At 41.8% G+C, this 26113-nt stretch overlaps 1 protein-coding gene and 1 long non-coding RNA gene across 2 annotated transcripts; one reads left to right on the plus strand and one right to left on the minus strand.

Annotated features, from left to right (window-relative positions):
- The first annotated feature begins 3998 nt into the window (after positions 1-3998).
- On the plus strand, positions 3999-11696 carry LOC133503952 (uncharacterized). Its single transcript, XR_009795870.1, has 3 exons — positions 3999-4137; positions 10586-10706; positions 10787-11696. It is a non-coding gene; the product is annotated as an uncharacterized LOC133503952 (long non-coding RNA).
- Positions 11697-20879: 9183 nt separating this feature from the next.
- sox2 (SRY-box transcription factor 2) lies at positions 20880-22428 on the minus strand. Its single transcript, XM_061825945.1, has one exon. The coding sequence runs from the start codon at positions 21968-21970 to the stop codon at positions 21014-21016; it is 957 nt and encodes a 318-aa protein (XP_061681929.1). The 5' UTR covers positions 21971-22428; the 3' UTR covers positions 20880-21013.
- Positions 22429-26113: the final 3685 nt, after the last annotated feature.

The raw sequence follows: 26113 nt of genomic DNA on the forward strand, positions 1-26113 counted from the left end.
CTTCCTCTTTCTTCCGTTCCTTTCTCTCTTTCGTCCCTTCTGTGTCCTGAAGTGGGACACTGAAATCTCATCCAGCCATTCTGCCAACACTGATAGTCAGCAGGGAGGGACATGTAATTTCACTTGTGTACGTGTGTGTGTGTGTGTGTGTGTGTGGTGTGTGTGTGTGTGTGTGTGTGTGGTGTGTGTGTGTGTGTGTGGTGCATGTGTGTCCCTCACTGTGAAACTCACAATGACGAGAGCAGAGACAGGGGGCAGGTGAGAGGTTTGGTAGGGAGGGATGTGTGACTGGGCTCTGATCTCTCAGATAGGGAGATAGGCACCTGATTCAAACGACTCGCTTGTTCCTGGCAGTCACTTGATCGGCGTGTGAACTGACTCCTCTTTTATTTACAATCGGATGCTACTCGCTGACGTGCCCAACCCAGCCAGACCAGAACCTCTCTCTCTCTCTTTCTCTCTCTCTCTCTGTCTATCTCTCTCTCTCTATCTCTTTCTAGCTCTCAAGATTTAAGATCTCACCCAAGCATATAGGTGAACTTGGAAAGCCACAAAAAAAAGCAATAGTCAAGATGGTCTTTAATACTTTGGAATTGCAAATCAATAACTCAGCCTTAGTAGCCAATACCAAAATGCAGCTGTAACATACATTGATGCCATAACTTCTGAGTTTTATTGAATCGTTACTCAAATCCCTCAGATCTCCAATAATCTTTCCCAATTCGGTATCCGCTCAACAACTTCCATATTTGCCAAAAACAGGTGACTCCACCTACTCCCGGCATGCCAGAATGGCAGAATGGGACTTGGACAAGGCACTTGTAGGAATTTTCAACAAACAAAAGGTTCTTTTAAAAACAAGATGTCACACCAGAGCCGCCAAAGATGACAATATCTGATGTTTAGGTCTCATTTGTGTTTACATATACAGTGAAGAAAATAAGTATTTGAACAACCTGCTATATTGCAAGTTCTCCCATATAGAAATCATGGAGGGGTCTGAAATGTTCATCGTAGGAGCATGTCCATGTGAGAGGGATAATCTAAAAAGGAAAATCCAGAAATCACAATGTATGAGTTTTTAATGATTTATATGTGTGATACAGCTGCAAATAAGTATTTGAACACCTGTCCATCAGCTAGAATTCAGACCCTCGAAGACCTGTTAGTCCGGCTTTAAAAGTCCACCTCCACTCCATGTATTATCCTGAATCAGATGCACCTGTGTGGGGTCGTTAGCTGCATTAAGACACCTGTCCACCCCATATAATCAGACTTGTAACATGGCCAAGACCAAAGAGCTGTCCAAACACACCAGAGACAAAATTGTACAATTCCAAATGGCTGGAAAAAACTATGGCGAAATTCACCACTCCGTAGAAATTGCGTCATCCGCGACACTGACCAATCAGAGGCCAGAGATCTGCATAAACCACGCCCCTTTTTGGCACCCGCCCTTCCCTCAGACAACGTTGCATGGTCCAGTATAGCTTTTGTTAGTGTTTTATCGCGTATTTGGGTTCTTTAACAATAGATATGGTTAAGAGGTGTAGTCACGGACTTTGTAATAGTGACGACAGGTATCCTGAAAGGCTAGTTGGTGGAGTTCAATTTGTACCCTTTCCAAAACCGAAGACCCAGTACGAAAAATGTCTTCGATGGATCAAACTTTGTGGAAGACCGCATCATCAACTGAATCCATCTAAAATCAACCGGAACAGAAGACCGAGTACGAAAAATGTCTTTGATGGATAAAACTTTGAGGAAGACCGCATGATCAACTGAATCCATCAACCGGAACAGATATGTTTGCACGAAGGTAAGTCCTATATTTGATTTTCAATACATGTCTCATATATGAATTAGCAGTTCTAAGCTAAACCGGACTAGCAGTCCTAAAGGCCTTCGACGTGCACCGAGACACCAAGATTGAAGGAAGGATGTTTGAGGACACTATAAAGTAGTTATTGTCGTACTCGGTCGGGACTTACGTAGGTTTGGCACTAATTCAAGGATAATTATTGAGGGGAGCGCGTGACGTTGCACAAAGAAAACGAGAGAAACAACTCGTAAATCAAGCCTCGCCTCCTTTTCCTTCATACGCCGGTTCACAAACGGCTATACAGATACACATACAGATTCTGCACTCAAGTGTGATATGTAACACGAAAATAGGAAACTGTCAATGACGAATTTGTCTTTGGGTTATAATATATTATATTATGTGGCTTCTCGGTCTTCCTCTGACTCCGGAAAGATCTTGCGCTAATATCAATGGTTTCTTCGTCGATATGCATGTAAATACCATTGAAATACCCCTCGCTGAAATTCTTGAAGCCCTGCTGTCTGCTTTTCAACGATATTTCACTATTCGCTAAGAATGCGAGTGAGAAATCAGCTGGTAGATCGGACAATTTCGCTCTAGTCTTTTCTTCCTGCGCCGCCATTTTTGCTAATTGTTTGTCTGAGGTTAGCACACGTGGGGTGACGTAACTTCAGGAGGCGTGGTTAAGTGCCCCGTACGGAGGGGCCAATTGCCAAGCAGCTTGGTGAAAAAAGGATCACTGTTGGAGCAGTCACTAGAAAATGGATGAAGCTAAACATAACGGTCAATCTCAATCGGAATGGAGCCCCATGCAAGATATCACCTGGTGGGGTCTCATTGATCCTGAGAAAGGTGAGGAATCAGCCCAGGACTACATGATAGGACTTGGTCAATGACCTGAAAAGAGCTGGGACCACCGTTTCCAAAGTGACTGTTGGTATTACACTAATGGTTTGAAATCATGCATGGCATGGAATGTTCCCCTGCTTAAACAACACATGTCAAGGCCCATCTTAAGTTTGCCAATGACCATGTGGATGATACAGAGGAGTTATAGGAGAAAGTTTTGTGGACAGATGAGACCAAAATAGAACCTTTTGGTCATAATTTCACTCACCATGTTTGGAGGAAGAATGATGAGTTCCATCCCAAGAACACCATCCCAACTGTGAAGCATGGGGGTGATAGGATCACACTTTGGTGGTGTTTTACCCAGTCTCCAGACCTAAATCCAATAAAAAAATCTTTGGAGGGAGCTGAAACTCCGTATTTCTCATTGGTTTTCGCATGTGTTCAAATACTTATTGGGTGGGTGGTAGCATCATGCTTTGGGGGTGTTTTTCTGCACATGGGACAGGGTGATTGCACTGTATTAAGAAGAGAATTACCGCGGAATGTATTGTGAGATTTGGGGAACAACCTCTTTCCCTCAGTCAGAGCACTGCTAAGATGCTTCATGGCTGCGTCTTTCAACATGACAATGACCCGAAGCACACAACCACGAAAACCAAGGAGTGGCTCTGTAAGAAGCATATCAAGGTTCTGACGTGGCCTAGCCAGTCTCCAGACCTAAATCCAATAGAAATTCTTTGGTGAGAGCTGAAACTCAGTGTTCGTCAGCGACAGCCCAGAAACCTGGCTGATCTAGAGAAGATCTGTGTGTAGGAGTGGGACAAAATCCCTCCTACAGTGTGTGCACACGTAGTGAACAACTACAGGAAACGTTTGAACTCTGTAATTACAAACAGAGGAGAACATACAAATAAATCGTTGAAAAAAATCATACATTCTGAGTTCTGGATTTTTTTTTTTTTTTAGATTATCTCCTACAGTGAACATGCACCTACGATGAAAATTACAGACCCATTCATGACTTCTAAGTGAGAGAACTTGCAATATAGTAGGGTGTTTAAATACTTATTTTCTTCACTGTATATCACATCATATTTGTGTAAATGAGTGATCAACAATTATTTAACGTTTGTCGGAAGATCTCAGCCGTACAAAAAAACACATTTTAGCGAGTTCGGCTTTAAATTGCCATGTTATCAACCCACAATCAAGTTAAACAGCACGGCATAAACAGGAAGTCTGCAAACCTATTGTCTGGGTTTGGTCATGTGACGTTCTCCATACAGCTGATTGTTTCCATCGTTCTTTTCCACCCCCACGTTGTGCTATTTCTGGCGTGCGTGTCATGGCTGCCAGAGGGCGCCTTAATACAGACACACATGAAAAAGAGTTTCACAACTGACTCAGTTGTAGTAATATTAGTCATTTCACGCAGAGGATAGGGACTATACTGTATACCTGTGAGTATTGTTATTTTGTCTTGTCTGTATTGCTTCACTTTTTGTCTTCAATTATAAGTCACTGGAATGATTGTGATACATAAATCATTTAACTCTTGAGACTACATGAATCTCAGGATTTACATGACTGGTTACAATAAGTCTCAGCCCTGGAATAATAAGTTCTTCAGACTTGTTATCACACATGTGAATGGTTTTCCATGTCCATGTTCGCTGTGAATGACTGCTGACCAGTTCAGGGTGTAGTCCACCTTTTGCCTTAAGTCAGCCTGGGTAAGCACCAGAACCCTGTGACAATAACCAGTACAAGCAGTGTTTAAATGGAAGGAACACACAAAATTCCAAGCACTGACATTTTAATGATATTGTCACGGTCGAGTGATCTTTTTAGTTCTAGGCCTTAGCTCGCTAGCTCGTTAGCTCACAGGCTAGCGAATGTAAATAAACACCTAATGTTTCATTTGTCCCAGGTGTATGATCTAAAGAGCAAACTCTGTCCTGCCAGCGGGTTGCTGTGTTGTGAGTGTTACGGCGGGTGTTACCACAACAATAAAAATGTCTTAAGTACAGAAAAAAAAACTTCCATGCCTCTTGCATGGAACAATAACCTGCCCTATTCTGTCACTGATTGGTGTGCAACATGACGTGATTTGTACGTTTTATTCACTGTGTGTGTAAGCGCTTCACAAACACACACACATACGTACGTAGGCTGTGTTGTACATGAACGAGTTTGTCTATCCATCCATCTATCCATTTTCTTTGCCGCTTATCCTCACGAGGGTCGCAGGGAGTGCTGGAGCCTATCCCAGCTGTCAACAGGCACGAGGGAGGGTACACCCTGAACTGGTTGCCAGCCAATCGGAGGGCACATCGAGACAAACAGCTGCACTCACAATCACACCTAGGGGCAATTTAGAGTGTCCAATTAATGTTGCGTGTTTTGGGGATGTGAGAGGAAACTGGAGTGGCCGGAGAAAACCCACGCAGGCACGGGGAGAACATCCAAACTTCACACAGGCGGGTCCGGGATTTAACCCAGAACCTCAGAACTGTGAGGCCAACACTTTACCAGCTGAACCACCGTGCCGCTTGAACGAGTTTGATGAATGAAAATTAATTAAGTAATTTTATTTATTTATTTGTTCATTTATTTATTTTAACTCGTCTGAACACACAATATATTAGCTTTCATGTTGGTGGGTAAATGCTATATTTGCAAACCGATTCAGTGCCACCACAGTTGCCATTCATGGCAGGTACGTCACAGCTGTGAAAGAACACAAGGGGCATTCAGGGACACTGCATACATGGGAGTGAATATGTTCTCAGTGTTCTTGTAATACAAAATTGTAAAAATTGATTACTCTGAAAATTATGGATTGTAAATTAAATTGTTTCAAAATGCTTGAGTTAAAACTCCACAATTGCAATGTGGAATTTATTGCATTTCTTAATATAAGAATAGATTAATTAATATATTTCATTAATATAGTTAGGCAGAGCTGTGAGGAATGCAAAGTTATCAATGTCCTTTAACCATAATTCCATTGATACCATGATAAGTGTTTTTATGAAGGACAAATATCCTGTTTTTGTTTTAATTTTTCAAAAGATTCAAGCAATAGGTTTTTTCTCATGTTTTTGAAACTGTTGGTGAAAGCTGCAGCGGGTTACTAGTGTCGACTAAATGGGTCGCAACAATTAGAAAATGATGTGCCAATATTGTATGTTCAGGGGAATAGACCATCAGAAACTTATTGAGAGAAAAAACCAATATTAACAATAAACTATTTTTTATGTAGAAGATTTCTGGAACAGTAAATTTTGCTCAAAGTTTAAAATGATGAACTATGAGATGAACTACTTTATTTTTGGAAGGGTTAACTGAACTTGGAACCAGTTTGTATAGAAAATGAACTTTCCCAACACTGTACATTGGACAGTTCTTAAACCAGTTATCTATAGAAGCAGATTGAAATCATGCATCCCTGGTTATATTTGTGCATCCGAGCCATAGGACACAAATCAAACAAAATCCCAGTCACATCTTGACTACTGATGTAAACTTCAGCTTCAAGCCTCTCTTTGAAAAATTGGTCACCATCTGCCCAACTGCTGCTTGTTCTGAAGTTAATTGACAGTTTGCTGCCACGCTTGAAAAAATTTTTGCTTGAAAAACGAAAAATCTCATGTTGATGTACTTGTAACTTGGGTCACTCTTAAGTCAATGCACCACTATAATTGATTGCATATGTAGCCTGTGCAAATTTACACAAATCCAAAGCTTTGGAATACTTTTGAATTCGATGGTATTATAAAGTCTCCCCAAACCTAGAGCTGACATACAGTATATGTATATGTGAAATTGAAATAAGAGGGCTTTTATAAGTGTCACGGATACTAACTATTTATGTATTTATCCAACTCTGGTACGTATTTAAACTGTATGCCAAAGCAACAAGTGATGCAGTATCTCATAATTGCCGTCCAGGAGCTTGAATTTTTCGATATAATTTTCTGGAGAAGGCACTATAATGACAATGCTACATTGTGGAAAAGGGGAGTTGTAGAGGATGACAGACGGCAGCATTAGACAGAGTAGACATAGCAGAAATACTTTTGGTCACATCTATCCACAAAAGGTCTGGTTGCAGAAACATAAAATTCAGTTTCGATGAGGACAAAAAGCCAATTGGATCAACAAAATCTGCAGTGTGTTTGGAAAGATATGAGCATTGGGCCAAACTCAAAGTTTTGGGTTCATCGGCATGTTTATGTGACAATATTATTTCAAACATTTATGATTTTGTCTTGTTCGGATTGTCTTAATCGGTTTTGCACACCTACTCATGTGCAGACAAGATTTTTTGCAACAGTGAAAGAAAATGGGGTTGACTCTAACGGTGAATGTAATCGTTTTTTAGATAGAGGTTCTTACTGTGTGAGACAGAGACAAGTTGAGTCTATAAGGCATCTGCCTGGCTGCCAGTCTGTAACTGTCCTGTCTGATTATCTCACCCAGTTGGCCCTGAGGGGACACCAATACTGAAAGAGGCCACTCTTTCATTCAACAACAGCTTCTGTCAGAGAATCAGAGAGGGAGACCTCAGAGTCACCAGCTCCAGAATAGCTTGATAGCAACTGATGCAATCAATAGAAATCTACACTGCTGTCAACACACGCTGGGTGCAGGTTTTTATGTATAATAATGGAAAAAAATGGCCTTCATACGAATTTCCAAATATTGAGCAGCCTCACAGCATTTTTTGCAGAAAATGAACATATATATCATACATTCATTCATTTTCTGAGCAGCTTATCCTCAAAAGGGGCGCAGGAGTGCTGGAGCCTATCCCAGCTATTAACGGGCTCCTGAACTGGTTTCCAGCCAACCGCAGGACGCATGGAGACAAACAACAGTTGCAGTCACAATCCCACCTTTGGGAAATATAGATTCTCCAGTTAATCCATGTTTTTGATATGTGGGAGGAAAACAGAGTGCCCAAAGAAAACCCATGCAAGCACAGGGAGAACATGCACACTCCACACAGGCCAGGCCAGGATTGAAACCCTGGACCTCAGAACTGCAAGGCCAGTGGGCTAACCAGTTGCTTCACTGTGCCCAACATACTGTATACATCATTTGCAATGTTATTATTGTAAACAAAAACAAGCAAAATGATAAAATCTAAAATTTAAAAAATATTTTCACAAATTAGATCAAATAAAAATGAGAATGTTTGAAAAAATGTGATCTAAAATGAATTATGTTTACGAAATAAACAACCACTAACAATAATCAGACCAAAAGTATCCTTAGTTTTCATCTTTTTCTATGGATTTTACACAAGATTTCAGTCTTAAGTGCATTTATTTAATAAATACAGAAAGGATACAGAAGGAAACAAACAGTCATTTGGGATTTGTTGTTCACTTAATGTGTCGTTTAGAAGTGACGTCATCAGACAACACTGTCATATGGACCGTGTCACTAACGTTTACATCCATGCTGTATTTGCTGCTACATGTTGCTAAAATAAATAGCGAGCTGGTGACCGACTAGCTACCGTCTTCACAGAACTTGCACTTCTGTACTTCGACTTTAGGGGGAAATTCCAACTACTTGACTACTTGGAAAACTTGAAAACTTTTTTCACAATAATCATGGACAAATAAGAAAAATAGACTCCTGAATGGTTTTACTTTATGTAGTGATTCATGTAATCCAATGTTCGGAGCAGTATCATGCACTACACTTATTGCACTTCATATTCTGTAGACTCTTAGACAGTACAGTAACAGTATTTTATTTGTGTATGGTTGTTCATCTGTTAAGTAATTAAGTAAATTTTTCAATAATATTATTTTTTTCTATGTTTAGTTTTTATTCAACTTTACGCCAATTTTATCAACATGATCGGAATAGGCCGATAATTGGCATTTTATACTGAAAGGCTGATCGGTTTTAATGTCATAATTTGCGGATCCGATCAATTACATCATTCATTGGCTCCCCAAAAGACATTTACTCGCATTGTGCATAGTATATCTGAAAAAGTGAATATATATATATATATATATATATATATATATATATATATATATACTATATGCCAAAAAAAAAAATGTCAGGGACAGGTAATGCCCTGATCAGACTCCAAGGCAAATTTGCTGTTTCACAATTCCACTATGTCAGACCACTACAATAAAATCTTGTATTCCAATACCATCGCATCATATTTTTTATGCTCATTGGGCTCAACTCAAATGTGACCGGATACACTCATTACTGTGATGACAACAAGAGGATTTGCTAACCATCACAGAGTCTTCTGACTTTCTTTCGACAACTCGCAAATTTGCTGAATCTTTTTCCGGAGTTACTAGTCGGAGCACTCTTCAAAGCCTCGTGACGAAGAGGGACGCGAGCCAGTACACAAGTCCACCTGCAAAAGAGGGGACATCGTCAAAAGCTTCCGACAATCCATCTTGCAAACCTATGATCCCTAGTCAATAAAATAGATGAACTTCATTATTAAGACCTGCAAAAACTTTGGACATTCTGCGGCTCTGTGCTTCACGGAGACTTGGCTTTGTGGACGAGTGTCCGACGCCGCCATCACGCTCACTGGCATGCACCTCCATCTTGCGGACCGTGTCGCTGAGCTAACACGGAAAACGAAAGATGGTGGAATATGCTTTTTATCAATGAGAAATGGTGCACGGACATTACACAGCTCAGCACACACTGCAGCCCGTTTTAAGAGTCACTGTTTTTGAACTGTAAGCCATTTTATTTGGCACATGAGTTCACATCTTTCATCTTAGTCGGTGTTTACATTCCACCTCAAACTAGCATGAATGCAGCACTGCTAACACCCGTCGAGCAGATTAACGAAATTCAGAAAAAAAAAACAGATTCTCCGGTCATTATCCGAGGAGATTTTAACACAGCTACATTTAACCACAAACTCCCAAAATATAAGCAGCACGTTAAATGTCTAACGAGGTAAATAACACTCTAGATCATTGCTGCACATCCATCAAAAACACATATCGTGCAATTCCTTGCGCACCCATCAGCTCCTCTGATCACTGCTTCCTGTATTTATTACCTACATACAGGCAAGCACTTAAATGTGTGAAGCCTTTTGTAAAATCAGTTAAAAAGTGGACCAACAAGGCGAAGTTAAAACTTCAAAGCTGCCTTGACTGTACTAACTGGATGACTAAAGAAATTAACATTGCAAAGAGAGACTATGCAGTTAAGCTGGAAAAACATCTTGGCGCTAATGACTCCAAATCAGTTTGGCATGGTCTAATCGCTAACTAACGCCAAGCGACAATCACCCCTGGTAGAAAACAGGAGCGGGCTCGCTGACGACCTAAGTAACTTTTACTGCAAATTTGAAATAGACATCTCCACAATACGCACCCACCGCACCACCTTCCTTTCCACCATTTAGTATCCATGAATGGGATGTTGACAGAGCTTCAACCAACAAAAGACCGACAAACCACTCTGCCCAGACTCAAAGTCTGAGCAGACCAACTTGCTCCTGTCTTTGCAAAAATCTCCAACAGGTCTCTAGAACAGTGTCAAGTACCAGCATGCTACAAACGCTCCACCATTATACCGGTCCCCAAAAAAGCAGCAGTCTCACTTCTTAATGACTACAGGACTGTTGCCTTGACATTTGTGGTCATGAAGTCCTTTGAACGCCTTGTGCTGGACCACCTCAAGAGTGTCACAGGTCCCCAACTAGACCCACTGCAGTTTACCTATCGAGCTAACAGGTCTGCGGATGATGCCGTCTACATAGGTTTGCACTTCATCCTTGAACATCTTGACAGCGAGGGTACCTATGCGTGGATCCTGTTTGTGGACTTCTGCTCTGTGTTCAACACCATCATCCCTGAACTCCTCTCCTCCAAATTTCTCCAGATCAGTGTCTCGCCTGCCATCTCCTGGTGGATTTACAACTTCCTGATGGGCCGGACACAGCAGGTTATTCTGTGGTGAACTACCTCATCCATGCGCACTATCAGCACCGGAGCACCCCAAGGTTGTGTTCTCTCCCCTCTGCTCTTCTCGCTCTACACGAACGACTGCACCTCATGTTATCTGACTGTCAAACTCATGAAGTTCGCAGATGAGACCATGGTCATCGGCCTCATCAAAGACGATGTGCATTTCGACTGGAAGTGGCGAGACTGGAGCTTTCGTGTGGTCAACAAAACCTGGCATTGAACAATCTAAAGAGATCAGAGATGATCGTAGACTTGTAGTCATCGGTGCTCGGCAGAGACTTTCATTCAAAGCTTGCTTGAGGTATGTTCATGTATTTAAATACGATACGGCTCACAAGCAGGTAACAAAAAGTGATGGAGTCTAGCATCCCGTGCTAGCGCTCGTGCTGGTGGTTGTATGTAAACATGCTGGCGTTCTGTCATGTTCAAAAATTACGATGGGGGAGAAATTTAATTACAATAAGTTAGTACCCATTATTTCTGTCTTGTTGTTTTGTTGATTTCCCCTTAATGATTAGAGTACATCACAGACTCCAAGTTGTCTGTAGGTCTGATTGTGAGTGCGAATGGTTGTCTGTCTCTGTGTGACCTGCGTTTGGCTGGAAACCATTCCAGGGTGTACTCTGCCTCCTGCGTGAAGATACCTGGGATAGGCTCCAGTGCCCTGGCGACCCTTGTGAAGATAAGCGGCTAAGATAATGCATGGATGGATCTGACCAAAGCAGTGATTTCCAAACTTTATGGAGCCAAGGCACGTATTTTACAATTCAAAATCTCACAAGGGCAACAGCAAACAAAAATGTGAAGAAAAATAGATACATTTAATGCTTTTTGTACTTACTGCCATCTTTTCGAAGACCATATTACTTTGTTTTGTCTGTCATTATGCCTCATTGGCATGAATAGATGAACAAAGATACGTTATTTGAGCAATTACAGAAAGTACACTAGTATATACAGCAAATGAAAAGGTCATTTAAAGGTCAAGTGTCGTCAAATGGATGATTTTTGGTATAATATTAATAAAAAACCGACAGCCATTATGGTCCCATGTGTTTTTTCACCACAAAACATGATTTTGACATGTACAGCTTTTTGTAACTCCCACCATGAAAATCCTCTTGAGGGATTTGTTTTCGAAAAGAAGCAGGAAGTGACGTAAAGGACAGCGGCGCCCCCTCGTGGACTCGTTTGTTTTTATTAGTTTTACCTCCGGTAAGGTCGCTCGTTGTTCCTTCGTGTTAGCCAAAATGCTGGCTCATTGCATTGCTGGACATTGCTTGAACACTCGGGCGAATGGAATTACCCTTCATAAATTTGAAAGAGACCCTGTTCGTTGTGAAAAATGGATTGCACGGGTGCAGAACTTTGTGGGTTCCAAATAACAGGTAGGTCTGTATACAGCTCCAAAATAAAAATAATAGTTTGGGGTGGACCACGTAATCGGTCTCTCTCATAACGTAACAAAAGATCCGCGTATGGAATGTGTCGATGTGCGCGTCGCCCAGCCAACAATGTCTTGATAGTGCTCAACACGTACTGCTGCGACTTTGAACATACCCCTAAAAGCAACATAGCTCAGCTCGACCTCCTCCTTATATGCCACCACGGGCCCCGAAACTCAGTCACACCGGCTGAGGCGCCGCGTTCAGCGGTCACAGCTTCTGCGAAGAATGCGTCGGGGTTTGGGATGGGGGCGGCTCTGAAGAACCCAGCCGTGAATGTGTTACTCAGTCGCATGCGCGCATAAAGCGCCCCAGCTCGACTGCAAGCACCCCCCTAAAGCAGCACCGCTCGGCTCTGTCATAAGCCACTCCGGCCGGATGCGATAAGCCGCGATGGATCATCACTGCCGCGGGAGTGGATTAGACGGGATGCGGTTTGGCCGTGATCGGATATCATCTGAATATGGCTCGAAACAATAATGTAACATTGCCCTGAGGGCTCGAAACAATAGAGTTATATTGCCCCGGTAACTTCATTCGGTTGTTTGGTGTTGTCCTTTTCGAAAAGAGGTTCGGTGTCAGAAGGGGCGTCGGAAAAATGCGAGTATCTCTGTTCTTTGGCTTCCATGGTAGCAGGCACTGCGCGTTGTCAACGTCGGAAGTGACGATGACGTCAAGGACAGAGGACGCAACTAATATGCCGACCACTTGGATGTCGAGGGACACTCAATTGCGCAACTTTGTGCACGGATGACGCGCTCTATGCTCACTTTTTTTTTTCGTATAGACATTGAAGTGAATACTGTTATATGTATTTTTCATTACAACATCTATTTTAGAATGTTTATAGGGATGTCAGTCCCACTTTAAATACACACGTTCCTCCATCTTGTGATTGGATCGGTGATTGGTTATTGGATTTTTTTGTTTGTTAGGTTCTTTGTTTTACTTTCTGATCGGTGATCAGCTCCAAAAATTCTGATCATGTAAAGCCTAGTTTTTTATTACACAATACTTATTTTAATTGTTATTTGTGTCACTCTTTTCAAATACCACAAATAAAAAGAACTAATCCTGCAAGTAATTCAAACTAAAATTAAGTATTTTTGAAAAAAATAATAAATATAATAATAATATATATGACATAATAATAAAAACTAATAAAATACTAGTTAGTTGAAAAGGAATTAACCAAACGGAATTTGAAACATAAAATTCCAAAAGCTCCACATAGTGATAGATATGTCACATCAAGGTTTGAATGGAGAAAAATACTCTCAAAATAAATGAATAAACTTTACACCATGTCACGACGTTGCCATATATACTCTAAGATACTCTGCCAGTAGCCTTGTCAATGTAGCTTTAATGTCTGATCATTATTGATAAAATGTGAAGTCTTCCTCTTATCAGTAACGGGTGTGCAATTCTATTAATATTAATATTAATATCCTTTTTTATTTCTAAAATGAGCTGAGATCATGACTGGCATGAATGATGAATGATTATTTTATGACATAAAAATGATGGTCCACAATAGGGGGAAAATGATAATGTTTATTAAAACATTATGCAAAATTCAGTAGGAAATAAAACAGAGTTATCATAGTTCGTATGTGTAACTCAGCACCGAACGAGATTATACGATTTCAATATGCAGGAATGTCGTCTGAGGTATTTGGTCTCTGGCATTTGTTCAAATAATGAAGCCACCCTACCTTGAAGACGCTGAATCAGGGGTCACCGACCTTTTTGAAACTGTGAGGACTGACAATGTGAAGGGTGACCAGTTTGATACAGACTTCTGAAAGTATTTGTTTTCATCTTTAATCATATGTAATTACTAATGATTACCAATATTTATCCATCTTAAAATACAGCACGTGAATGATTTCTCACAATATTTATCAGCAATGAATTTACAAAGTAGGAAATTGGTAAATATTAGCCTCCACGATTTTTCAAAACAAATCTATGAATAAAGTGTTGAACACTTCTCCAATATAGAGGACCGGGGAAATCACCATGTCCCATCACTGGGGGGCTATTTTTAGAGCAGCCCCACGGACTGCTGGTGAGACATGCTCTCTATCCATCTGCATGTTTCTTACTGAAGCATGGGGGGGGGGGGGATCATGAAAAATTATTTGCAACATGGTGGTCCTTGTGAATAAAGAAAAAGGCAGGTGATAAACAAACAAAAATAAACAATATTCAGAACTATTTAACTGAGGGATGTCAGTTTTATTTCAGCTTGAACAAATCTCCTAAAATATTTCATTCTGCTCTTATGGCATATTAACATTTAGTAATACACATAATCATACGCATAATACAATTAGCTGCATGTATACTGTAAAAAATACAACTCCCCTGCAGCAAAGTAACGTTCAAATATTAGTCAGTATGCAGTTCTAAATCCCCACCACTTTAACAACATTGTTAATTTCACTCCTGTTATTGTTTTTGACCTGATGATTATTTGGTTTATTTGAAGTTCTGCTGTCTCATTGACGGCCTTCCTTTCACAACTTTTTCAAACATTTCACCCCCCTTTAGCTCCTCTTTTCTCAACACACAATTCTGGATTTGTAATATTCTAAATTAGGACAACCCCCGTCCACTCCACCCCCCTCCATTTAATGTGCGACTAGAGTTGTTGGTCAACAGTTGGATTGGGGCGCCTCAGAGAGGGAGGGAGCCTCGGAACAATGGATGGTGCTGTTGTGAGCTGGGAGTCAGTGGAGAGAAAGAGAGAGACTCCGGCTGATGACAGAGTGAAAGAGGTTAGTGTCTATGCTGGGAATTGAGAGCAAAGAGTGGGGGGCGGGTGTTCCTGTGTCTGTTGGCTTGTTAATGATGATGCAGTCGCATCAGCTCAAGGAATCTCCAAACGCATCCAAACAAGCTCCTGCGAGGCCAGGCCTTCCGAAAGTGTGGAAAATGCTGGAGATAAAACTCTGATAGAATCAGCATTCCGTCAAAACACAAGTTGCATTCATACAACTATTTTCAGCCCATCTGAAAGTACATTTTCTCTGTCCTTGCAACTTTGGCCCATTGATAGTATTGACACCTTCATCAGTATTTATGCGAGTCTCATTCTTTCAAATCGTTTTTAATCTTTTAACCAACACAATGTAGCGTACGAGCTGCTGTTTTCCCAACAATTCATTCACCAGCCCAATGCATCATACAAGAGCCATATTAAAATTGGGCTTTAACAAAAAGTACAACTCTGACAATATTTTCATGAGCTGAAGTGTACTAAGTATAGAATCATTACACCACAGCAGTTCTACATACAAAACTGTGAACTACATGGATTCAGGTTGTTGAATTGGTGTCCCTCAGAAAGTTGAAGCAATAGCTTTATGAAACCAAACGGAGAGTTTACACTATGATGAATTATCTCAGTTGCTTTGCCTACTCATAAAAGCTGCACATTTAATTCCTGCCACGCTATTTTTTTTTTTTTTTTTTGTTATTAAATGTCTGAAAAACATGTAATTAGTATTATCAGTCAGCCTGCATATTTGACTTTCTGGATTCGCATGCCTCTTATTTGTATGAGCCGATGAAATTAAACCACGAGTGTTTGTTTTGTTTTGTTTTTTCTTGCATCTTTTACTCTTGCGCCTTCACCACTTCCCCAGGCGCGAGAAGAGGCATTCCTCATCACAGCTACCGAATTCCCGGACAACAAAAGAGCAGCAGACCGTGGAGCACTTTCACTTGTAGCTGCTCCCGTGCAATCACCTGTTGCCTCATGCTGCTCGCAGCTGCTCAATCTTTCCTCAGCCTGAGAATATAACGTTCATTTGGCTTTCATTCACAAATAATTCATTCTGACCTAAAACAACATTCTGTGATTTTCGAACATACGCTATGATAAGTATTGCAATTACACCAAAGGTCGCCCCTCCGCCTTTCCCCACTGACTGTATCGCTTATGGTGAAGCTCCTTAATTTGAGCCGCATTGTCCTCTTTGCATGAGCAGCCTACAGCACAGCCAGCCAAGCGTTTGACCTTATTCAAATAATAAAGAGATGCCGATCAGTGATGGGAGAAAAGACCAATTAGAGTGTCCTTGTATGCTGTTATTAGAAATGTAATACCTCGCATTCGTTTGGACTAGACAGGAGGAATAAATCTCACCCTAAAAAATGCCTGAAAATGTCATATACCCTTTCGAGTACTAATTTTTGGTTGCACATGATTTAAAAATGATGAAATTATGTCATTGAGGCTTCTTTTACCTAAAAAAATAATCAAATCATACATTTCACTTTAACACTTTCAAATCATGTGCAAATAATGTACATATTTCTTAATTAAATTAGAAATACTTTTTACACAGTGTACTTAAAATGCTAAAGTCCTATTTTTGGGTCTAGGAAATGCTGTATTGACATTGAGTAGGCCTAATTTATCACTTAAAATCAGGCTGTACAAGAAGCGATCAAATGCGGTAGTAATGTAGCATTTCAATGACCTCATCTGCTACTTAGTGCCAGCGTTATTTTTACTGCTGGTTTCAGAGGAGAGTAACCGCAGCGTAGGATTGCTCTGGCAGGCTGGCTGTACGACAACAGGCCTTTTATTGTTGTTGGTGGGCTCTTCTCACAAATCCTCAGCTCCTCGACACCCCCCAGCGCCCTTGTATACTCCCCCCTACCCGGCACTTTCTCCTGGCCTAATCTCATCAAGAGGCAAAGCAGGAATATGTTAGCAGAAGCGTGAAAACCATGGCTTCATTTTGTCATCAGGCATGTTTTTTTTTTCGTTTTGTTTTTTCAGTCACCGCTCTTAAGTGGCAAAAATTGGAATGCAAGGAGCATTATGAAGAGAAAAGGTGTGCAAGTTACTGGCAAAAGTTCCGGCTAAAAAAAATAAGGGAAACCCTCACGTCGATCGCTGCTCTAATGCACAGATCTGTCAGAAAGGTACATCAGATAACCCCAGTCAATTTGTCAGGCACATTTCCCGCGCTGCCCTTTACAGGATAGTATAACAAAAATGTAGCCGTTTATTGTGGCCGCTCTGCAGTCGCGATCCACTGTGAACCGTGCGTGCAGTTTCATGACGGCGCTTTATAAAGCTGTCAGCATCGATGAGCAGAGACGATAAACGGAACTGGGGCTGCTGGTGAAGTGATGGTGGTGGGGTGCACGGAGGCCTCCAGCCACTGAGTACACAGCGCGAGGCTGATGGCATGCTGTCGTGTCAGTGTGTGGTCTTGGTCAATGTGTGTGCCAAAAGAAGTACAGGTGCAGGGAGGAGGCACAGGCGGGCGTGCACGCACTCTTTCCCGACTTGTCTGCTTTTAGCCCTCAGCCATATTCAACCTCATCTTAGAGCAACGGAGATGTGTAGCGACTATAACATAAGGGGTGAATGTATGTAAATACAGGAAAGCCACATTTTAAGATCGAAAGCCATTAGAACATCATGATTCACATAATCTTGATTACATATCGGGATGATCGAAAAGTTGATTGCTCCTGTCTTAGTAACATTAGGATGGCTTCGTTTAATGTGGAGTGTAGGGTTGTGATTAAAATAGGCATTGTCATAAATAAAATCTATTTTTAATAACTCCCTATACAGTAAATATATATATATATATATATATATATATATATATGTATGTATATATATATATATATATATATATATATATATATAAAATGACAACGATCTGAATGCTAATATAAATTAGACGACTCAACACGTGATACCCATAAGCATGAAGTTTTAAGCAGTTATCATTTCTACGGTGATAAAAGCCCCCTGAAAGCCACACAGACCCAACCCAAGTCACCACACGCCATGGCTTCTTATCACCCGTAACATCTGGGAGGTTTTTTTTCAAACCGAGACAAAAAAGAAAAAAAGAGAAAGACAGAGGCGCGCGCTTACCACCTGTTGCAGTATAAATATCCCCTCAGCACGCGAGCACAGGAAGTGGACGCTCGCTTGGACCTGGATGAGTGGAGGTGTGTGTGTGGGGGGGGTGAAATCATGGAGAGGAACACCTATGAGCAAACCTCTCTTTTCACAAAATACCCGTTTAACAAGGTAAAAACAATGCAACGCAGCTGCTCCAAAACACCTTGCTGTGCCCCTGCAAGTCTTTTATTTAGGCAGTGGCATCATGGTGCATTCACGGCCTCGTTAAGTTTATATCAGCGAGGTAGCTTTAGGTTGCTTGGGCCGGAGCGCCAACCCCCTTTTATTTTATTCAGTTTATTTTTATGTTTTTGGGGGGTGATAGTGGGATAATTCATACATATTCGTTTTTAAGATTTTGTTTTTGTTTCATTTTATGGGATAAGCATATGTTCCTCCCTTCTAAAATCGGATTCTATATGAAAATCAAAAACCCAAAGGTGCTTTTATGTTCCATGAGTTTTTTTTTTTTTTTTTTTGGGGGGGGTGTTGTTTTTTTTTTTTGGCACCGAGCAGGCCATAAAGCGCAAAACCAATTTCAACAAAAAAACGAGAAGAATGTCGCAGGCTTTGTCTTGGGCTCTTGTAATAATCCAAATTACCCCGCTTGTTTTTGATCCTACAGAGAAAATCTAAAATCGGGGTTAAATGAAACATACAGTACGTTGCATAATTTCATAAAACATTTTTTCGCCACATCAAAGGTGACAAGGTAATTTATTCTGTCCTCAGGGCCGCTATGCAGGAACCCGATGTCGCTACAAAGAGTCGGGGGGGGGGGGTGGCACCAGACCCACTTTAAAAAGCGTTGTAGTTCAGCCTTTGAGCCACAAATTGTTTATCTCGGCTATTACAAACAATTCAGCGTTTTGATCAATAAATAATGAAGCGACCAATGATGCGTTGACCTTTTCTAGGCCCGGCTGGGACGGAGACCAGACAAGCAGAGATCGGACTGGACCAAAGGGCCTCTTCAAATATTCATCTGTCGGTTAATGTAAACTGCGATCCCCCGGGACCCCAGCCTGGAAAACACAACGGCCCTAATCTTAATCTACCTCGCTGCACACACACGACCGCGCAGACCAGATTTAAACCGTAGGTAATTCAAAGCGAGCTGTTAGCTCATTTAAAGGATTATTTTTCCAGGAGAGAAGCGCAGGCTGGCTGCCTGGCTCTGAGACGCATTTAGGAAGAGCTTATTAAAAGACAAGAGGTCTTGTAGAAGTGAGAGTCACCGGAGAAGTTAACGCTAAACAGCAGCGCCCGTGTGATTAAACATTGCATTCAAAATGCCCATACTCGAACATATTCCAACCCGGGGAAACAACTATTTCCACAGGGACTCAGTGACATTATTTCCAGTTAAGTAAAAAAAAAAAAAAACTACACATATCACATCTGAAATCCAACAATAAAAAACAGGGCCACCACTATCATGCACACAAAAAACAAACACACACACACATAGCCTATATATGAAAATAGGCAGCGTAAAAAAAAAAATTGCAGTCGATCTGCAAACTGATGAAAATTATCGTCATCACCCTCAACATCAATGAACATCGGCACAAATAGTGAATTATAGAATTGGTGATCCAAAGATACTGTACACATAACGTCATTAATTTAAACTTGCAATTGAAAGTGTTTAAAATATTGCCAGTTGTCATTCTAATGAGTTGGGCGTTTGGGTGATTTTTAGAAGAGCACATATATATATATATATATATATATATATATATATATATATATATATATATATATATATATATATATATACCTGAAGGTCTTGGATATTTGGGTGGTCTTCCCAACAAACTTTGGCGGTGCGTGAAGGGGCATCCGCAGTCACTAGAAAACAGAAATGCGGTTTACCACCAAGCACAAAAGCCACTATTTTGAATTTTAAAGGGAGACTAAGACCACCAGCAGCCCTGCGCTCCAAATTCATTCAAATGCGTTCACATTTTGGAAAAAATAAAATCTCGCTCTACTTCACGTGGGACGACAAAATAAAGGCACGTCAAATGAAATCAAAACTCCAACCATTTCAAGTATCCAAATTTCCAAAAATTTATTCTTTTCAAACTGCATATGGAAAAAAAATATACTCCGTTGAAATCGTCGCTGTTATAAGGATGGTATTAGTTTCAGTATATACATGGAGTGTTGGCTTCTGCGTACAGGCCGCAAATTTTAAAATACAATTACAGGAATGAATTTTTCAGATAAAAACATCAAATATTACAGTAAATATACATAAATTGTACAATTCAATTGGAAAATAAAGCGCACAAGCATCATACCTCAAACAGATGAAAAGTGGGAGACGGGAATATAAATTAACTTCAAGATATACGAGTAGGGGAAGAGTCCTATTTATTTATTGATTGATCGACTAATTGCTTTAAGAAATGAAAACGATGGAGTAATTTTTGAGCTATTTTTCCCTTTTCTTTCCAAAGTTTTTTTTTTTTTTGTGTGGGGGGCAGCATAACTGATTACTCCAATAGGCGAAGGAGAAGACAATTTTCAACTGAACTGGTTTTGTTTTTGTTCATATATATATATATGAAAAACGATGCAACCTCTTGCAATTAAAGAATTTCATCTGATTGTAATGTTCCTTTGATAAATACTGTACAAAAGATGATTGCAAGAATAAAACATTTGATTACGACTCCCACTTTCCCGTCTCGCAAAGTTGATCCAGCAGTGTCGAGGGCATCCTCCTGCCTGCTTCGCTCCACTTACAGCTTCCTTGAAAGAAATGAAAGGGGGGGGGGCGTTTTGTCCTTTTCCTGCAGGTGACTTCTATACAATTTTCCCCACCCCAATTTTTTTTCTGTACAAAAATAGTCCAACGCGAAGTAGTCCACAGTTTGTTTTATAAAAGTTAGTTTGCTTTTCTTTCTGTTTCGTACAGCACGTATTTCGTGTCTTACATGTGCGTTAAGGGCAGCGTGCCGTTGATCGCGGTCCCAGGCACGGCGCTCTGGTAGTGGCCGGACATGTGTAGTCTGGTCTGGGCAGTCTGCTCGCTGACCTCCGCCCCGGGCAGGTACATACTGATCATGTCCCTCAGATCCCCGCTTTGGCAGCCCGGGGCGGCCCGGTGGGAGGACGAGGTGACGATCGGCGGGCTGGAACTGCTGGACTCGGATTTGACTACCGACGAGGGCCCCATTGAGCCAAGAGCGGTCATGCCGGGCGCCGTTTGCTGGGAGTAGGACATGGAATAGGTCGGGGAGCCGTTCATGTAGCTCTGGGAGCTGGTCATGGTGTTGTACTGCAGGGCGCTCATGTCGTAGCGGTGCATGGACTGCATCTGGCCCGGGTTGTGCGCGTTGAGCCCGGGGTGCTGGTAGCTGAGCTGCTCCTGCATCATGCCGTAGCCGCCGTTGGTCCAGCCGTTCATGTGAGCGGCGTAAGTGTCCATGCGCTGGTTCACCCCGCCGCCCAGGCTGCCGCCCACGCCGACCCCGGCGCCCATCCCGTTGCCGCCCGGGGCGAGCAGCCCACCGGGCAGGGTGTACTTGTCCTTCTTCATCAGCGTCTTGGTCTTCCGCCGAGGCCGGTACTTGTAGTCAGGATGCTCCTTCATGTGTAGGGCCCGCAACCTCTTGGCTTCGTCGATGAAAGGTCTTTTCTCGCTTTCCGACAGAAGTTTCCACTCAGCACCGAGTCTTTTGCTGATCTCTGAGTTGTGCATCTTGGGGTTCTCTTGTGCCATCTTCCTCCTCTGGCCCCGGGACCACACCATGAAGGCGTTCATGGGTCTCTTGACCCGCTCCGGACTGTTTTTCTGGTTGCTGCCGGGCGTGTTGCTGTTGCCCGTGCCCCCCGCGTTGCTCTGGGGGGCCGGGGTTTTCAGTTCAGTCTCCATCATGTTATACATCAGGAACGGCTGTTTAGTCGGCGCTCCCGAGCAGGTGAAATGTGAACCAAACAGGGCGAGGAGAGGTAGTGCTGCCCAATAATAATAACAATAAAAAAAAGTTACCTGTCGTTCCCTCAGCAACTTTTTCTTCTGGACAAAAACAGGGTGAGCTTCCACAGCCTCTCTCTCTCGTTCTCTCTCTCTCTCGCTCGCTCTCTCGCTCAGTCGCTCTCTCTCTCTCTCTCTCTCTCTCTCTCTCTCCCTCTCTCACTCAGGTTCGGCAAGTGTGAGCGCGTGGGTACGTGTTGGTCTTCCACACACTCACACACACTCTCTCTCTCTCACACACACACACACACACACACTGAGCCTTCTCCCAAAAGATCCCAGCGATGCTGTGTCCACAAAAACTTATTCGTCTGTCGCTTTTTCTCCCAAAAGGCATCAACAAACTGTACTTTTTCTCCCCGGTTCTCCCGCCCGTGCCTTGACAAGTCCAGATACTTTGGGAACAAGTTCATAGACAACCATTCAAGTGACGCGGCTGTCAGCACATAAATGGCCTCGACCTGGCCAATCGCAGCCGCCGTGCTACCCCGACGCACCAATGAGAGGCTTCTATTAGCATAAAGAGGCGTGGTTAGTCCCGCACTCGTACTTGCTCGCACACTCCAACCGCATGCATGAGCCAATGCAAAAGTACGTTTTGACGACTTCTAGGCGTAGGGAGATACTTCATGTTAAACCAAAAAATACTTCCGCAACATTAGATCATTTGGAATCAGGGCTGCATTTGTTTGGTAATACAGTATTTAAAATACTGGACCCATTTTTTTTCATAAACTTGAACTACAGATGGAGAATTGGAAAAAATAGTTTTTTTTCGTTAAAGGAGGATTCAAAATACCACAACAAATGCAATTTCATTTTGGATCATTTTCAATTACCTTAAGAAACACAATTATGATAAATGAATACATTGGTCTTGCGCCACATGAAAATAAAGCGCAAAAAAAGTTTCATCAATGTTCATGTTCATTAAGGTTGACAATGTTATGTTGACACCAACCCCAGCCGGGGACGCTGCTCAATTAAAAAAAAAAAAAAAGAAACGTCAATAATACCCCACTTTTGAGCCCAATAACATAGCAACACATAAATCAACGTTGTTAGTTAACTTAAAGCATGTCATTGTTATGGTGAGTGTGCGGGACCGGTGGGTGCTTGCTTCTTTTTTCTTTTTCTTTTTAGGTTGAAAAGAGAGGAAAAGGTAATCCAAGATGTTTCTCCATGCAGCCCCCTTTGTTTGGTGAAGTTGAATGCCAACACACAGAAGGCAGACGGGGCTCATCTCAGCACAAATACGTGCTTTTTGTTTGGGATGTTGTCGCTACATCTGTCCGGACAAAGACACAACTCCACTTCCACGGCCACATAGTGCGGCTGTTGTTGTTGGGGCTTTGGTGGTGGAGGGTAGACAGGGGTGGGGGCACACTGCCGAGCGGGATTTGGAAGTGGACGAGAAATAAAGGTGGGGAATATTTTAAGATAAAGTATGCGATAAAGTAAGGCCGCTCATTGATTTAAGGCGCATCAACCAATTAGGGAATGAAAAGCCACATCCACCTGCTTCTCTTATGTTGCGGATCAAACCGAAGCAGAGTCCCACTTATCACGACATGAGGCCAGCCTCACACACAGTTACATTGAAATAATTCGCTCATATGTCTGCCCCCCCCCCACCCATCTCCCAACAAAGTTTGTTTGCAGGCGCAACCGACCGCCGTTCTGTGTATCAATCAGCGGCCCTGTGCGCGAGTTGCCTTACTGCGTGACATGAGCGCCGTCCACCGGCAAGAAGAAGAACAGCAAGCAAAACCACAAGCGGGTTTTTTTTCTTTCAGTAGGAGGAAGTTTGGGAACCGCTTCAAGTTCCATCCATCGTGCATCGCGTGTGGCTGGCAAAATAATACAGTTTATTGGGCAGAGGTTAGGGTTTAGGGTTAGTCAACAGTTCAACTCAAGTAAGCCGATGTTTTGCATAAAAAAAAATCACTTGATCTCCAACGCAAGATCACACACCTGAAGTAATTTAATTTAAAAGATGTGTCGATAGATGAAATCATAATTGAAAGCGAACAGATCAAGCCTTGTTATTTTGTTTTAGCCATTTGATATTCGATGGAGGAGCGAGGCCCCTGCCCTCTTATTATGCCGGCCCTGCTGCAACCTTACATAAGATTCATCTCGCGCTTAATAGCCTGTGAGAGGCGACACATGCAGCTCGCTCCATTATAATGCAAGCTTGAAATGGGCCGCTCGGCTGCTATCTGCATCTGAGTGTGTTCCCCGCTACCTCTAATCTGCTTATGATAATAAAGGAACAGCGGGGACCTTGCGGCTTCCTGAAAGCGGGGCCGGCCAGTCGGGATTGGCCCTGCATCTACAATCATCGTGAAGCACACCCGTTGTTTTACAAAAAATACAACACAATTACAAAAAAAGAGAAATAAAAATAATTAAATAATAATAAGAAGAAGCAGAAAATAAACCGGAGAAACTCGGAATGCGGCTCCCACAGTTGCAATAGATGACGCTCATGTAGCACCCAAGCCGCGACATCCATGTTTGTGTTGAGGCAAATGTGGTAATATGATTAAGACCGCTGTTAAAAGATGTGATAATAATGATAATTTAAAAAAAGCAACGACTATTTGCGGAGTCAAATAAAAGTTGCCAGGCTTCAATGTTACCATCCGCCAAATTCAGATCAAATTCTAATTAGGTTAACCAATAAAAATGACCACGTCGTTACTTCCTAAATGGTAAACTAGTACATTCAACATCTTGTCTCTAATATGATCCGTTTATGTTTTTTTATTATTTGAAAATGATTAAATCTTAAAGACACTGATGTATGGATTGGGGGATATTGAATCATAAATGATATGGTTTGCCACTAGGGGCCGTAAAAGGGACTGGAAACGCAACAAAAATAGTAAAATATTCACCACTCGTGGTTCAACAATATTTAAATGTTTCAGTTAAAAAAAGACCTATTAATTTGGACTTACTTTTACAGCGAAACCGGAGCAGTAAATAATATAATATTGCCTCGCTAATTACAATTTGCTTTCCTCAAGAACTAGATATGGAATAATATTCCGTTTGTCAAACATAAACCAAACTCATCAAAACAAAATCATTCAAAGACATGGGAAAGAGTGGTGAAAACAAATCACATTGGAGGACATAAATTAGATACACAAGAGCGGAAGACGTTTTCAAGGTGCCATTTATTTTTACAACAGTGATGTTTTTGTTAGTTATTTTCAAATTAATACTAAAAAAGAAATTATCAAATTAATTGTTTCAAGTAAGCAAGTAAGTTTCTTAATTTTAAGAAAATAAGATAAATAAGAAATAAAAATACTTATTATTATTATTATTATATATTTTTTTATTATAGAAAGGTTTGAGCCGTCCATCGGGGCTCGTGAAGGCAAGCAGTGTCATTCCACAAGAGTGAAGTACTATCCACACCCATTACTACTGCCACACACGCGCAAGGATACACACTAACACAGCCAGCTTCTGTCCGCGCTCCAACTTACTCTGGCATTTTGGGAGTGTTGTCTTCCTCTCGTCGTGATTGGCAGAAATAGAAAAAAAAAACCCTAAAAAACAAAAAAGCAAAAACCAAAAAAAAAAAAGTTTTTTTCCCCCTTCAACCTCTGTCAAAGCTTCTGCAGCTGCACACCACCGCGAAGCCTCCGTCTGTCCGCCGCGGAGCTCCACAGTCGTCCGCCAACACAAGTCAAAGTCAACGGCACCCTCGGCGTTTTGCGCCGGCTCGTCCGGAGGGTTTGGATCCAACCGGTGGCGCGCTGCATCCCGCTTGCATTCGCGCCGAACGTCAGTGTGTCGCTTCTGTTGTCTGCTCTCCGCTCGCCCTGCAACAAGAAAAGCCGTTTATGGCGACACACAACGTGAAAAGGGGCCGATTTAAAAAGGAGAATAATGCAAGCAAGAACAACAAAAGTCAGTTATAGCAAAGTCTATGCCTCTCCTCTCCTATCTTCCACCCCCTAGCTTAGCTCACATAATGAGCAGGAAAAAGCTTTATATTTTGTTCACTGGGTATTCACAGATAATTTGAAG

This window comes from Syngnathoides biaculeatus, chromosome 7, assembly GCF_019802595.1.
Source record: "Syngnathoides biaculeatus isolate LvHL_M chromosome 7, ASM1980259v1, whole genome shotgun sequence".
In the NCBI taxonomy this organism is placed as follows: domain Eukaryota; kingdom Metazoa; phylum Chordata; class Actinopteri; order Syngnathiformes; family Syngnathidae; genus Syngnathoides; species Syngnathoides biaculeatus.

Excerpts from the sequence above, each read along its gene's own strand:
- sox2 (XM_061825945.1), bottom strand. The coding sequence starts at position 21,970 with ATGTATAACATGATGGAGACTGAACTGAAAACCCCGGCCCCCCAGAGC.